At 33.1% G+C, this 15,180-nt stretch overlaps 3 protein-coding genes across 5 annotated transcripts; 1 reads left to right on the top strand and 2 right to left on the bottom strand.

Annotated features, from left to right (window-relative positions):
• Window positions 1-1,888: 1,888 nt before the first annotated feature.
• LOC133678209 (probable LRR receptor-like serine/threonine-protein kinase At3g47570) lies at window positions 1,889-5,632 on the top strand. The gene is made up of 2 exons (XM_062100448.1): window positions 1,889-4,763; window positions 5,006-5,632. The coding sequence occupies exons 1-2, from the start codon at window positions 2,084-2,086 to the stop codon at window positions 5,380-5,382; spliced, it is 3,057 nt and encodes a 1,018-aa protein (XP_061956432.1). The 5' UTR covers window positions 1,889-2,083; the 3' UTR covers window positions 5,383-5,632.
• Window positions 5,529-8,502, bottom strand: LOC133678211 (uncharacterized). 3 transcript variants are annotated; one of them, XM_062100449.1, is made up of 8 exons: window positions 8,303-8,501; window positions 7,975-8,215; window positions 7,679-7,877; window positions 6,540-6,610; window positions 6,344-6,421; window positions 6,057-6,144; window positions 5,919-5,974; window positions 5,529-5,787 (listed from the first exon to the last, which is right to left on the bottom strand). In XM_062100449.1, the coding sequence occupies exons 1-8, from the start codon at window positions 8,366-8,368 to the stop codon at window positions 5,711-5,713; spliced, it is 876 nt and encodes a 291-aa protein (XP_061956433.1). In that variant the 5' UTR covers window positions 8,369-8,501; the 3' UTR covers window positions 5,529-5,710. The 3 variants fall into 3 exon arrangements, with proteins under 3 accessions (XP_061956433.1, XP_061956435.1, XP_061956434.1); XM_062100451.1 differs by lacking the exon at window positions 5,919-5,974 and having other exon boundaries at window positions 8,303-8,502; XM_062100450.1 differs by lacking the exon at window positions 6,344-6,421 and having other exon boundaries at window positions 8,303-8,502.
• A 3,860-nt stretch (window positions 8,503-12,362) lies between these two features.
• LOC133678207 (nudix hydrolase 4-like) lies at window positions 12,363-14,149 on the bottom strand. Its single transcript, XM_062100446.1, has 5 exons — window positions 13,631-14,149; window positions 13,186-13,291; window positions 12,984-13,067; window positions 12,756-12,884; window positions 12,363-12,652 (listed from the first exon to the last, which is right to left on the bottom strand). Exons 1-5 carry the CDS (start codon window positions 13,807-13,809, stop codon window positions 12,548-12,550), a joined length of 603 nt encoding a protein of 200 aa, XP_061956430.1. The 5' UTR covers window positions 13,810-14,149; the 3' UTR covers window positions 12,363-12,547.
• Between the last annotated feature and the right edge of the window lie 1,031 nt (window positions 14,150-15,180).

The raw sequence follows: 15,180 nt of genomic DNA, 5'->3' as shown, positions 1-15,180 counted from the left end.
TAAATTATAATTTCTATCATATCTTTAAACAAAATTCAAGTCAAGTCAAGAAAAAAAAAATAACGGTTTGTTTTTTCTTATTGAAAAGTCATGACATTTGACTTTCAATATAACAAGTGGTTAGTAAAATCAAGGTGCTGTTTTTTTATGTTTGTTTTAAAGCAATGAATTATCCGTTTTTTTTAGAATAATAATAATGAAAAAAGGTATTATTCCACGTCAGCTAATAATTTTTATTTTTTTATTAAGAAACTATACCTTATTTTTTAAAATATCTTCGCTATTATTACCTTTTTATATTAACCAAATAATTAGCAGCACATAAACGATAATTAAAACCAAACATTCATCCGTTTTTATTAATATAATATTTATTTATAATAATAACTGCTTAACTTAATTTTAAGTATAATCTTTAGCCACCCTAGCTATTATCAATAATCTAGCATACTTGTGCCGTGGCTTGTAGCCTAGCAGTTTTGGCAGGGTTTCTACCTCTATATTCTAGGTTCAAGTCTCAGTATATATAAATATTATTACCGTAGTGTTTTATCTGTTTATTGAAATTGTAAGATATTTAATGGGTTCGAGAATTAATTGTAATATGCGTAAACTATCCCAAACACCTCGAGTTATCAAAAATAAATAAATAAACAAAATAAAATAATCTAGCATACTCTATACGTCTCCTTTGTTCATCCTATGCTTGTATTGTTTACCCATTTGTCAAAGTTAAGATGTAGTCTAGGAAGCATGGATACTTCAAAAATACCTTTGTAAGTATATCTGATACGCAAAGAAATGAAACATCATTAGTAAAAAAATAAATTCAATTTCAAATACATGCAATAAGATACTTCGGGTTTTGACTAATAGTCTGTTTAATATTATAATAATAGTTATTTTTTAAAATATTTTATTTTTTAAAATATATTAAAATAATATTTTTTTATTTCAATTAAATATAAATACATGAGAAGATATATGAGTTTGGACTACGCGGGATACAAATAGGATGCCAGGTGTTAAATTTATAATTTTTGAACAACAAATAGCCCAAATATAGTTTTAAGTTTGTGGTTTCCAAAACTCAAACAATTAGCTAAATATAAACTTACTGCAACTTTTTTCAAATTAATTACTTCTAATTTATATTTTCTTATAAAAACGATAATTAATGCAGTAATATGATTAATGATATGAACATATTCTATATGAGAGTTATATGAAGTAAAAAAATAAAAATTAAGCAGCATAGTTTTTATATAAATTTGATAACAAGACATGGCTTAATTATTTCTAGATTAAGAAGTCATTTATTTTTTCATACCTATTCCTTTAATCTCCAATTCTTTTGTTACAATTGTGAGATCTCTTTCTACGAGATTATTTACTATTATGATAATAGTTGTTTTTTAAAATATTTTTTATTTTTTATATTATTATATCAAAATAAAACAAAAAAAATAAAAATTTTTAATTTTAAAAAAATATTTTTAAAATTAAAAAACAAATAGATTCTAATGAATACATTTCGTACCAATGTAATAGGAAAAAAAAAATATTGCCATTATTATAGCTCCTTTCCTCATTAGGATTTATGCAATATCAGAAAAATGTTTTTAGATTTTTCAAGAGAAAGGATGGGGGATGAGAGGGAGGGGTTTGGAAGGGAATACAAGGGTTTTCTATGAATATTAAAATATCTATTGTTAAAACAACAAACTTCTATTACAAAGTTTTAGTGGATTTTTACTTTCTAATTATTAATTTATTTGTTTGTTTTTTTTAATTTTAATTAATATAAGTATATTGGGATATTTGATATGATAATGATTTTGTTAACTTTATGGGTTCCATATGGGGAACAAGTCAATGTCATTTTGTGAGCTTGGCCTTTCTAAGCAAGTTCATGGCTTGTTAGCTAACTAGACATGTCACCTCATTCAAATATATATTTCTTTTTTCTTTTTTCTTTTTTCTTTTTATTCAAATAATTCCGTGGATATAAAATAGAGAGTTCTAATAGAATTTGCCAGAAATTTTTATCCATCTATAGAAGCATATTAGAGCAGAAAAAAAAATGATTTCAAGGCTACTAAACTCGTTCCTTCTTATCTTGTGTGCCCTTTGTTCCATCAACTACTTCGAGAACCCCACGGCCGCTGGCTTCACAAATGAAACAGACCGAGAAGCTTTGCTAGCCATGAAGCATCTCGTCTTAAGCGATCCTTTCAGAGCTTTGAGCTCATGGAATGCCTCGCTGCATTTCTGTACTTGGCATGGTGTTGCATGCGGTTCCAAACAACAAAGAGTGATTGCTCTGAATCTTTCATCACTGCAACTGGCAGGTTTCTTGTCTCCCCACATAGGGAACCTTACCTTCCTTGGGAGAATCGATCTCAGTAAGAACAACTTTCATGGAACAATTCCAGAAGAAGTCGGACAGCTGTTTCGCCTACAATACCTCTCTCTCTCAAATAACTCTTTCCAGGATGAACTTCCAGGAAATCTAAGCCATTGTTCAAATTTGAGATTCTTGGGTATGGAGGGAAACAACCTTACAGGGAAAATTCCTAGCGAGCTGGGATCTTTGTCTAATCTAAGAACGCTTGGCCTCCTCAGAAATCATTTGACAGGTTCACTCCCTCGTTCATTTGGGAATCTCTCTAGTCTCGTCTCACTTTCTCTGAGAGAGAACAATCTTGAAGGAAGCATACCTATTGAATTTGAACGCCTGTCCAGGTTAGCATATCTTGACTTGTCCTTCAACAATTTGTCAGGTATGGTTCCGAAAGAGCTTTACAATATCTCATCCTTAAGCACTGTTGCCATGGTCTCTAACAATTTAAGGGGTCGCCTCCCCCTTGATTTAGGCTTGACACTTCCCAATCTCCAAACTCTGTATCTCGGACTAAACCGGTTCCTCGGACCTGTTCCAGCATCCATAGTTAATTCCTCGGGACTTGAATACCTTGATTTAGCTTCTAATTCCTTTTCAGGGCCAGTGCCAAAGAATTTAGGAAGCCTACGTTATCTTCAAATCCTGAATTTTGGTTTTAACAAAATTGGTGATAAGAATAACAATGACTTGACTTTTCTCACCTCCTTAACCAACTGTACCGATCTAAAAGAGATCTGGCTTTACAAAAGTAACCTTGGAGGTTTATTGCCAAACTCCATAGCAAATCTCTCGACCAATCTCTATTACTTGGTAATGTGGGGCAACTACATCACTGGAACCATTCCTACCGAGATTGGAAATCTTAAAAGCTCGCAGGCTCTTGATTTGGCTGATAACATGCTCACGGGAAGATTACCTGAATCTATTGGGAAGCTAGTCATGTTAAAAGAGTTCTACGTTCACTTGAATAAAATCTCGGGGGAAATTCCATCCGCTTTGGGAAACATTTCTGGATTACTTAAACTAGATTTGGGAGTGAATCTTCTCGAGGGAACCATACCTGTTTCTTTGGCTAATTGCACAAGCTTAAATCTTTTGGACATTTCACACAATCACCTTAGCGGGTTCATACCTGAAAAGATCTTTAGCCTTTCTTCCCTCACGCTTGGCCTTCTTTTAGGATCAAATAGATTAAGTGGACGATTGCCAAGTCAAGTGGTTAACATGAGAAATCTCATTGAATTGGATATTTCAAGAAATAAAATATGTGGAGAAATCCCAAGTACTCTAGAGACTTGTCTCATGTTAGAGACTCTCGACATGAGTGGTAATTTCCTCAGAGGCACTATTCCTTCCACTTTCAAGAAACTAAGAAGTATTCGAGTCCTAGACGTTTCCTGCAATAATTTGTCTGGGCAGATTCCAGAGTTTCTTGCTGATTTGCCATTCCTTTCTAATCTAAACCTGTCCTTTAACGAGTTCGAGGGCAAAGTGCCAGCTGAAGGAGCTTTCGAGAATGCTAGCCAATTTTCCATTGCTGGAAATAACAAGCTATGCGGAGGAATCAAGGCGATTCAATTGCCTGAATGTCCAAGAACGAAACAACACAAGCGTTTTTCGAAGAGAGTAGTGATCGTTGCAAGCAGTGTTGCTGTCTTCATTACGTTGCTTCTAGCATGTGTTTTTGCTGTTGGATACAGGAAACTATCAGCCAATAGGAAACCCCTTTCAGCTTCAACCATGGAGAAGAAGTTCCAAATAGTTTCCTATCAAGACCTTGCTCGTGCCACTGATGGGTTCTCTTCTGCCAATATGATTGGTGATGGACGATATGGCTCTGTCTACAAAGGAATTCTCGGTCCTGATGGTCAAACCGTCGCCATAAAGGTGCTCAAACCTGAACAGCGAGGAGCCAACCGTACTTTTGTGGCTGAATGTGAAACATTAAGGCGCGTCAGACATCGGAATCTTGTTAAAATTGTCACTGCTTGCTCGAGCATTGATTTCAAAGGCAATGACTTCAAAGCTTTGGTATTTGATTTTATGCCCGGTGGAAGTTTGGAGAGCTGGTTGCATCCAAGTACAGTGGAGTCACAAAACTCGAAAAGATTGAGTCTACTGCAAAAGATTAGTATGTTGATCGATGTGGCATCGGCATTGGACTATCTTCACAACCATTGTGATGAACAAATTGTCCACTGTGATCTAAAACCAAGCAACATCCTTCTTGACAATGACCTTACAGCTCATGTGGGTGATTTTGGCCTTGCAAGGATTCTTTCTGCAGCCACAGGAGAAACCCCTTCAACATCGACCAGCTCCCTTGGCGTAAGAGGAACTGTTGGATATGTGGCACCAGGTAAATAATATGCAATTACCCTCCCTCATGACTACTGTTAAGCATATTCATCAATTCTAATTCCATTCAAGTTTAATTTAAATTGCTCGAACTTCAAAATAATGTTATGATATGCTCTAGTTTGTATCTAACTTCACTGTGTTTTGGTTCCTGAGCAAAATATGATTTCAATCAAAATATATTTTTTTCATTCTAAGAGGAAGTATTGACAGTAATTGTCTTATTTGTATCTTGAATTGCAGAATATGGTATGGGTGGAGAGGTTTCAATAAGTGGTGATGTGTATAGCTATGGCATCCTCCTTCTGGAGATGTTCACAGGAAAAAGACCCACCGACTGCATGTTCACGGGCAACAATAGCCTCCATAATTTCGTTAAAACAGCTCTTCCTGATCAAGTATCAGAGATCATCGATCCTCTGCTTAAAATTGATACCCAACAGCTAGCCGAGTCGAGTAGAAATGGTCCCAGTAGCAGTAGGGACAAGATAGAGGGCTGTTTGATATCAATCTTACAAATTGGTGTCCTATGTTCTGTTGAGCTTCCAAGTGAACGAATGGTCATAGCAGAAGTTCTCTCTGAACTTAATAAAATTAGGAAAATTCTCTGCAGCAAGTAGAGAGATCTCAAGCCATGACTGCGATTGCTCTTGCAATTGGCTGTTGTAACGCGTGACACGGATTTATTCTGAACTTAATTCCCTAGCTTTACTACTTGTATGTGGGTGCTGTACTGCTGTTATATGTTATGTTTTAGCGACTGATCTCTGGAAATCATGAGTGAGGAGCCGACATGTAAATTTCTCCGTAGACAGGGTGCATCAAAATACAAGAGTTATACGATCAAGCCCTATCAATTGCCTATGATTTGTCTTGTTGATTCATTTAGCACCAGCAGAGGAATTCCATCCTTTTGATCTGCAGCTTAATTCATCATGAAGTTCATCCTCATCTTCCAAGCTTGTTTCTTCGTTGAAGCTCATCCATCAGCAGATGTGCAACTGATTTGTAACCCATCTCTCGAGCTTTTATGTCATTCGTATAAAAGGAAACCAATACCATATCATCAATCAACTATATTAGCTCGTTAACAGAAAAGGAATTGATAGTAATTATATTCATATGCAAATGAAAATATAAATGCCAGAAGATAAACCTTTGAAAATTGCTAGCCCAGTTGGAGCCATCTTTCGCTTGCGTAAGCAAAACGAACTATCCACGAATAAAAGATTAAAAATGAGAAACGACAGGTTTCCAATTGATAAATTTCAAAAGACTACTTGGTGATTCGTACCTGTTACAAATCCAATAAGGATTAGTTCCTCTTTCTTCTACGCAATGAGGGCACATCCACTTCTTATTTTCTCTCACCTCCTCTATGTCTACCAAAACATCATCACAGTAGGGTTAGGTGATTCCATTATTTTTGTTGACACAAACATTTTGCATATCATCCTCCTATATGAACATTTTTGTAGTCTTAGGAGCTTTAAAGACCATAACTAGGTTTTTAAGGCTGCTAACACTAACAGGACTAAGTGGGTTTGTACCAGCTGGTTCTTTTTTGGTGGAAGGACTCACCTTCACCATACCTGACCTGGAGACAACCTCGACAGAAAACACCAGTTGGAGAATGACAAAATGAACAGTCTGTTTTTCCTGCTTGGAACATAAGAATTTAAAAAGTACAGACCATTATGGATTATAGAGACTGGTTCATTTATAACTGACCTATGCAAGGATAAACATCAAAATACACAAAGCATTCTAAAGCTACCTATGCATGGTTCATCAGGATCAAGGTTACTGCAGCGCTTGCAATCTTCTTCGCTACACAATGTCTTTTGCCTGCATTTGTGTGTAATTAGATTCACATTAAAATAACCATCATGCTCTATTTTGACTTGACTTGCCAGGTTGAACGGTTAGCCAAAACTAGTTAAAGCATAGAAAGGTCGAAGACATGCTGAATTCTAAGACAGTGCTAGTTAGAAAATTAGTAACGTGTACAATGTTCACATATTCCAGTGTGATGTCACATCGTATAAAAAATTCCTTGTAACTTTGCAGGCCACGAAGCGCAAAGGTTCCCTTTTTAACTAGTTGCCCACTTGTTTTCGAGATTCAACTGGTTTTGTGGCTTCATAATGGATTGTTCTTGAGGTTCAAATGATCGATTTTGTTCACTTAAAAAGTGCCAGAACAATTATTTATGCAAAAGACTGTAAGAAAAATATATACAACTGAGGAAGTCACATAACCATTTGAATACTTGGACCACCACTTATCAAATATCCTAGTCTTTTTTACTTCCAATCTTTTTCTCCCACTAAATAGAATAGTTTTTATCCTTAGAAATAGCATCACTTAATTGATTTAACCAAGTGAGAGCTTTTTGAGTCAGAAAGACCTAAATAATTAATGCCTTTTGGATTATACCAAAACCATGAATTTGGTACTTTTTGAACCCAAAAGTCCTCTACAATATAAGTACTTTCAAATTTCAATTGCAATTATACATACAGTATAGAATGGTAGTGAAATGGGACTTAGGACGCTTATATTATGGAACATTACTTGTAACTGAGTGTGCTCTTTCTATATGTTTCAATCTTTGCCATTCTTAAATAGCTATGATATAATTATGTAAAATGCACTAAAATTTAGGGTGAAAAGGCACCAAATAGATGCCTTTTGTAGGAGACTAAATGCATCAAAATTTGAAGATCTTTCAACCCTAAGCACTCTACAATCGCACTTCTAATCACAAAATCTAACAGAGATATTTATTTCAATCATCTTATATAACCCATAACCCATTTCCAAGAATTTCCATGTCCCTCAATAAAATAATTAACATAACAATTCAAATGAGCTAATAAGAAAAACAAAAATGTAGCAGGATGGATTTTGTACCTGCAAAAATGGCAGCAAATCCCAAAAACAGAGTTATAGATCGTGCCTCTACCCTTACTACTACATCGCCTAGCAGAAGCCTCCGGCGAAAGTTGAGTCTGCATCACACCCTTTACCTTCACTAACGGAGCATTTGCAGGCCTTTTCTCATCTTCTTCCTCTTCACTATCATCACCGACCTTCACTTTTCTCATCACAACTAACACAAAAGGAACACACACAAAAAACCCGCGTCAAATCCAACAACCCATTATTTTAATTTTGATAAAATCACTCAGGAAAAAAAAACAGAATACCTGCTTTGATGGGTTCGGTGGAAATTTCTTTCAAGCGATTAGACCGACGCAAAGAAAGATTATTACTGTACTGTGTTGATGATTCGACGGAGCTGATCCTCTTCAATCGATCAGATCGTCGCAAGATTGCGGTCTCGTAAACTCTTTTAGTCCATTTCCTTCTCTCCCATTTCGGAGAAGAAGAAGTTAAGGATCGAAGATCAGAGAGTGTTTTGTGTATTCCAAGCGATTGCAATCGAGCCTACAATTATTAATAATAACAGTTCAGTTAAATCATTGGTTCTTACAAGAAATCAAAGAAACAAAGCAAAAATCCTGAGAGCATTACCTGGTTCTCTAAGATGCGTGCGTTTCTTAGATCTTCATAGTCGGATTTGCATTTAAGCTTCCCCATTTTCTTAGAAAATTCAAGATTTCTTTCTGGTTTGAGGGGGAGATAGAGAGAGAGAGGGGTTTTCTTTGAAGTCCTCGTTTCTAACGGTCAAGAGATATTTGAATGTTCAAATTTTGAATTTCTATCCAGATTTATCTGGCCCCGGTAATTAAAAGGGCTTAGGTTGAATATTTTTAAGCCCATTTATAATCATTATAATTACCGATCAGCTTGGGTAACAAAAAACTAAATTGTTTTGTTCCGTTCACGTCGTACTGATTTATTGAGAATATAATAATAGTTTTTTAAAAGTTTATTTTATTTAAAAATATATTAAAATAATATTTTTTATTTTTCAAAAGTTATTTTTGACATTATAGCATTAAAATAATCTAAATATATAAAAAATTAATTTTAAATGAAAATAAATCAAATTTTAAAAAACATTATTTAAAATGCAACCCCAGCAGCCTCTTAACACTAATTTAAAAGAAAAAAAAATCTAAATCATTAAATCAACTCATAAGTCATCAAGTTAATTTAAGTTATTGATTATTTAGGAATGTAGTAGCTTGTTTTTTAATATATTGAGAGTATGGTAGTTTATATTTGTTATTGTATATTTAAAGTATGTTTTACTTCAGAAAAATTAAATTAATGATTTTTTAGTGTTTTTTATAATTTTGATATATTAATATTAAAAATAAAAAAATTTAAAAAAATATTATTTTGATACATTTATTAAAAAATCTCTTTCATGTTAATTCTATCGAGTTTGGTCAGGTTTTATCGGATTAATTATTGAGTGAATTTAATTAAGTTAAGTTATGTTTCTTACAATTTTCATTAAAGCCCACCAAAATTTCAAGTCTAACAAGTATAATTCAATTAAGCATGGGTAATGAATCTTTCATTGAAACAAATTGGTATATTTGTAAAAACATATTGGAGATTTTATTGAAAAATACAATTTATATATATATATATATATATATAGGGAAGCCATACAGGGGTAATTGCCTCTTAACTTAAATATATTTTTATATTAAAATATTAATATAATAGCTTTACAGGGTTAATTTTCTTTATTAGCTACTAATTGGTCCAAGTTTTTTTTTTTCACTATTATCCCTGTTTCTCTCTTCTACAAAATTTCTCTTCAAGCCCTAAGTTATTAATTAGTTAAGCAAGTAACATTTTATGCTTTATGCTTGAGAGAAGTTTCCTTCATCTTTTCTATTTGTTTCATTATCTAATTTTAGTTTTATTTCTTTATAATTATTTATTGAAAATATTAGGGTTTATAATAATTTATGGGTTTGTTAAATTAATATGTGTATGGTTAATTTTATATGCTAATGGATATGAATTGAAATGAGTTTAATGAATTGATAAATATTTTATTATGATTTTCATATGGAAAATGACGGTGATGAATTTACTAGTGATTAAAAATAAAATACAAGACAACTAAAAAAAATATAAACATAATAGATAAATTAAAAAGAAAACATTTAATATTTATATTTAATCTACTTGTACAAAACAAGTCAGCAAGAATAACATCAATTTGTGACAATCATTTTAAGCTATGATTTTAAATGTTATGTATTATATGTCAGTATAGAATTTTTGCCAAGATCTTTCCTAGTCCTTGGAAGATTTAGAAATAGATAGATGAAATTTTGTTGTATATATTGAGAAAGATATTTTTAAAAAGATTAAAAATAAAATCATTATGAAACAATTTTAAAATATAAAATTTTAAAGAGAACAATTATAATGTAAGTTTTTTCATTTTAAAAGTATTTTTAAATTAATTTTATTTGACTTGAGCTAGTACATATATTTCAAATTAATTTCTTTATATAACACATGTTTGTATAACATATAATATCAAATATTTATTAATAATTTGTCCTTTTATTTAAAAAATCTTGGCTTCTCTACTCTATATATATATATATATATATATATATATATATATATATATATATATATAAACAATTAAGCCCAACTATTTATTTGAGGCTTAACTTCGTTCCCCGATTCTGATATCGGTCTCATTTTTCTTTCTTCGGTCATGAAGAGAGTCCAGAAACCAAAAGACACGAGTTTGCATTGCAAAAATAGATTCAGGTACCTTTCTCATCACATCACTCTTCGGTTCTTTTTTTTTTTTCTCATTTGGATAGAGATTTTGCTTACAATATGCCCAATAGCATTACGGATTCTGCTCTTTTTTCCTCTTCTTTTTTCTGGAATTGATTCCCTTGTGACTATAATTTAATAATTTTCTTTGTAGATACCATTGCCTCGTTGTTCTGAAGATATAGTGCCGAGCATATACACCAACCTCTAAGATTTTATCGAAATTATTAAATCTGCTCAATTCGATTCAATAAGTCGATTAAGTTACTATTTGTAAGAAATAGATCAATTAAAAAAATTATATGGTTTTGAACAAATTAAATACTTTAAATTAATCCAATGACCCGTAATTATTAAATCTAGCTCGATTCAATAAATCAATTAAGCTATATCAGGTTTTATTTCAAATTATTTTGTAAAAAAACACATGATTAGATCAACTTAAAAAAAAAACTAAAAATATATGGTTTTGAACAAAATGAATATCTTAGATTGATCCAATGACCCATAAGTTAAGGGAATGATCCAATAACCAGGACTTTTAAACCGGGTCAAACCCATATCCATGGATATTACAAGCATGTGTATTTATTCCAATGCAACTTGTGGTCTATCATTATCAGCTTTCCCGGCGCTCTTCAATATCATATTGCCAGTTTCAATCTAACCATAACAACTCCATCGATTTTCTCCATCGGAAAGGGAAAGAAATCTACCACTACCACCAATCTTTGTCGAGCTGATCAAGTCATAGCTACTCCGTCACCGTGGTCCGTCCATCAATTACAGAACTACCACTACTTGTTATCAGGCAGGCCAAAATGTATTCTTTACCTAAAAAGTAGTTTTAGCAACTAGACATGTTCCTCATTACAGGTGGAGCAGGGCTTTAAGCCTTTTTACCTGCCTTTCCAGCCTTCTGGGACCAAAGATGTTTCATGGTTTCTTAGAGATGGAACCCGGAAGGAAATTGCGGTGCCTCTGTGAACAGGAACCGAAGATTTTTAAGCCACGAAAATGGTATGGATCATGACTTTTTATCACCGTGATGTCGATATCCCAATTGTAATCAACCCTAGCCCAGCCATGTTCAACTGTCATTTGAGACCTGGTATTTATAGGCCTTATCAACACTAGCTGATCACAGAGGAAGAGCAACAAAAAGACACTGCTACAACAGCCTACAGCATAGTTGAAAACAAAGTCCTCTGTAGTGTTGTCTTATATAATTGGAAGCAGTCACCAAACTATATGGTATTCCCTGAAAATGAAATTGTATGCAAGATTTGCAAAAGCAGCATGCAATTATCATGCAGAGAGCCAGTGAAAGTCTTTTCTTCTTTTGCCTCAGTAATGTTGATATTAGATTTTGTGTATGTATATCTAATCACCGGAGAGAAATGACTTTATCTGTTAGGGATCCGGTTGATTTGTGTTGTTTATGAGGTCTTCTGTATTACTGAATGGACGTGTCTCTTGTTGTGCTCTTCTTTTGGTAAATTTCTCTGGGAACGGATCTGCCAAAGCATTGTTATAAAGAATTCGAGCAAAATCAATCTACAAGTCTCTACATCACCCGCCTGCATTATTATTTTTTATCCATGAACTGCTACAGACCAAGTCGCCAAACCATCTCCGTCAACCAAGGGCAGCAGTGGCCAGCAGAAACAGGCATTTCGCGTGTAAAGAACTCAAAAGCTCTTTTAAAGAATTCACAAGCTCTTCTTTTGGCATTTGCCTGGCATTTTGGTGTTCAAAGAATTCTCAAGCTCCTGTCATTTTTAGCAGAGCCGTCTTTGGGATGCTTGGTTGGTAATAGATACGTAAATTTTAATTATCTCCGAAAATTTGGAACAAGAGCACGTGGTAAAGAATCGAGTTTATTGCTCGAAAGAATCAATGAATCAAAATTTGTACACCAACTAATAAAGACGACCACCATTTGCACTTCATCTACAAGATGCTCAGTAACCTATTCTAGGTTGAAAACCCTATGGCCGTTGACAAATGTTCAATTTACAAGCAGTTGCTGCATTTGTTCCAGGTTTCCTAACTTTGTGCTTGGAGATTTCGACTTTGTTGCCTAAATAATTCTTCTAAAGCTTCTCGCATCCACCAATTATGACAAACTTCTCTAGCTTCATTAATAGAAACCTGAAAGAAAAGAGCAGATACATTGCTAGATCAGATCCCATCCTCTTAAACAATTGCGTAAAAATAATCGATCAACACCATGACAGCATACGTTAACACATACCCATCTTCGTTTTCGGATATTTTTCTCCGGCCAACAGTCTAATTCTTTTTGAACAAGCAGAGGAAACATGTAGCTCTCATGCATTATGCAACTCCTTTTACTCTTGTAATGCCATGGGCCTAATTTATCCTGCAAAGGCAATATCAAAAAAATCAATTAGATTTCAATAGAAGGCATCGACTGAAACAATGAGAAACTTTAATGTGATGATGGATTGCATGTACTAACCTGAACAACACCAATAACTCCTGCTTCCTCCTCCGTCTCTCGCTTCGCTGCCTCTTCCATACATTCATCATTTTCCCATCCTCCCTGTTCAATATAGAGCAGACTATTAGTTAAGAGAGAAAAGAAATGACTAAACACAGTTATCTTAAAAACCAAATGATGATAACGAGCCTGTTGGTGTAAGCAACATAGTATTTAGTACCTTTGGGAACAACATTCCTTGACCATTTTGCGCACTAATGACAAGGACTTCTAATTCTTCAACTGAAGTTGGTTCCTGTGATTTCTTGTATCTATATGGAATGCACCTGCATAATTTTAAAAACAAAATAACGAAAGAAGATCAGATCATAATTTGACCAATTAAAAGTGAAAGAATCTCTCTTTTTTCAACAAAATAAAATTCAAATGCAAAACAACGATTAAAAAAGATAAATCCAAGCCAAAATCGATATCCTAAAAGTCTAAAACATCAAAACCATGAAGGCAACAGATCAAAACTATATTTATATATATAAAATCAAGTTCAACAAATTTAACTCGAAATTGTAAAGAGTTTCCAAATGTTTTAGCAAAGATCAAACAAACATATTTAATTAAGGAATTACAAAAAACCATCAGATATGAAAGAAAAAAAGAAAACTCACCCTACAACAAGGCGATAGCCTTTCTCATAACGTTGAAGATGTCTGCCAGTACGAGAAACCAAAGCGACCATATTCTCAATTTGCACAGGCAAACACTTTGATGGGATTTTAATAAGAAATGGGAAAAGAAAGTTGAGGAGATTTGTTAAGTTTGTGAGATAGAAAGAAAAGCACCTCATGTTTATGCCACACAAGAGACTCAGTACCAGATTTCTGGTGAAGGTTTGATTTGTTTGACAGTAACCTTAAATTATACAACCCTAAATTTGCTCTTCTTTTTCTTTCTTTCTTGAAAACTAAACACGGGTACTCTCAAAAGGGATTTTGCTGTACTTGGAGAAGAGATTGTTTTGGTAGGAAACGGAGAGCATTTGATGCTACAACGATACCGCGAACAAGAAGTTCAGACAAAAGTATGTGGATAAGAAACAGGGAGGTTATGATGCCATTAAATAGAGATTTTGTGTGTTCGGAGAAGGAGGGAGAGACAGGGAGGAAACTGCTGTATGGCTTTTGTCTTGATAAGTGGACAGACGCGCACTTTGTGATGGTGAGCGTAACTCGATTCGAAAGTGAAATATTCAATAAGAACACTCCTTTTTATTTAGCATGAGGATTATCTTGTTAATTATTAATTCTTTGACTGACTTTCGTTTGTGCTTGTGTTGCTTATTTCTTGGATCGCTTGTCTAGGGACTGCAATTTTGACAGCCTCTTCATGGATTGACGGGGTCAGAGAGCTGTTTTCGCCTGCAAGAGTCAAAGATAGAAAAAAAAAATACATGATTTATTCAAATAAAAAGATAGAAGTGATGTCGTTTAATCCCATAAATGTTTACCCAAATACATATTATGAGTGTTAAAAAAATGACTGATACAAGATATTTATACTATCTAGTCTAACTCATTAAAGTTAAATAATTTAGATATTATAAATAATAGGGGATAAAAGAACTTGAAAAATATATATTAGAAGAGATTGGTGCCAAATCAAAATTTTTGAAAATTTGATCAACTAAACCTAACTTGTATATCATATATAGCCTACTAACAATGTAAATATTAAAAATTAATTTGTTGGCTTAATTTATTGAGTTCAAATCTTAGTTCTAATTCATCACAACTCGTGAAAATTAGTAATATAACATCAACCCATGAATTATAAAATATCCATAAAAGATTTAGCTCAGCCTAATATATCCAATATATTCAGGTCTAAAATGTTTGAATGATTTGGATGTATAATTTATAAAACAATAAAAATTAAATTGGATATAATTACAGACCCAAACTCAACCCTAACTATATATATAAACACCCATAATTTATATATAGATAAATAATTTATAATTTCTCAATGTATATCTAAAAGGTCTGTATACTATTGGTCTAAGATGATCTTGATTAACTTTGTTTGATAAATGTAAAATATTTTATTTTTTATGACAATGTATTTAATAAAAATTAATTATAAAAAAAGCTATGTGCACCTTCTATCTCTCCTAACCTCCATTATTATCAATAATAAACAATAAGATAGCTCTAAGAGG

Source organism: Populus nigra, chromosome 18 (genome assembly GCF_951802175.1).
Source record: "Populus nigra chromosome 18, ddPopNigr1.1, whole genome shotgun sequence".
NCBI classification, from domain to species: domain Eukaryota; kingdom Viridiplantae; phylum Streptophyta; class Magnoliopsida; order Malpighiales; family Salicaceae; genus Populus; species Populus nigra.
This window is presented reverse-complemented; position numbering and strand designations above follow the sequence as displayed.

Coding starts and splice junctions, on each gene's coding strand:
- LOC133678211 (XM_062100449.1), bottom strand. CDS start 8,368: ATGGGGAAGCTTAAATGCAAATCCGACTATGAAGATCTAAGAAACGCA. Junction 6,422..6,539: donor TCCTGATGAACCATGCATAG/GTAGCTTTAGAA, acceptor TGTTCCAAGCAG/GAAAAACAGACTGTTCATTT. Junction 5,975..6,056: donor CCTTATTGGATTTGTAACAG/GTACGAATCACC, acceptor ATTCGTGGATAG/TTCGTTTTGCTTACGCAAGC.
- LOC133678209 (XM_062100448.1), top strand. CDS start 2,084: ATGATTTCAAGGCTACTAAACTCGTTCCTTCTTATCTTGTGTGCCCTT. Junction 4,764..5,005: donor TGTTGGATATGTGGCACCAG/GTAAATAATATG, acceptor CTTGAATTGCAG/AATATGGTATGGGTGGAGAG.
- LOC133678207 (XM_062100446.1), bottom strand. CDS start 13,809: ATGAGGTGCTTTTCTTTCTATCTCACAAACTTAACAAATCTCCTCAAC. Junction 13,292..13,630: donor GGCTATCGCCTTGTTGTAGG/GTGAGTTTTCTT, acceptor AAAATTATGCAG/GTGCATTCCATATAGATACA. Junction 13,068..13,185: donor AAGGAATGTTGTTCCCAAAG/GTACTAAATACT, acceptor TATATTGAACAG/GGAGGATGGGAAAATGATGA.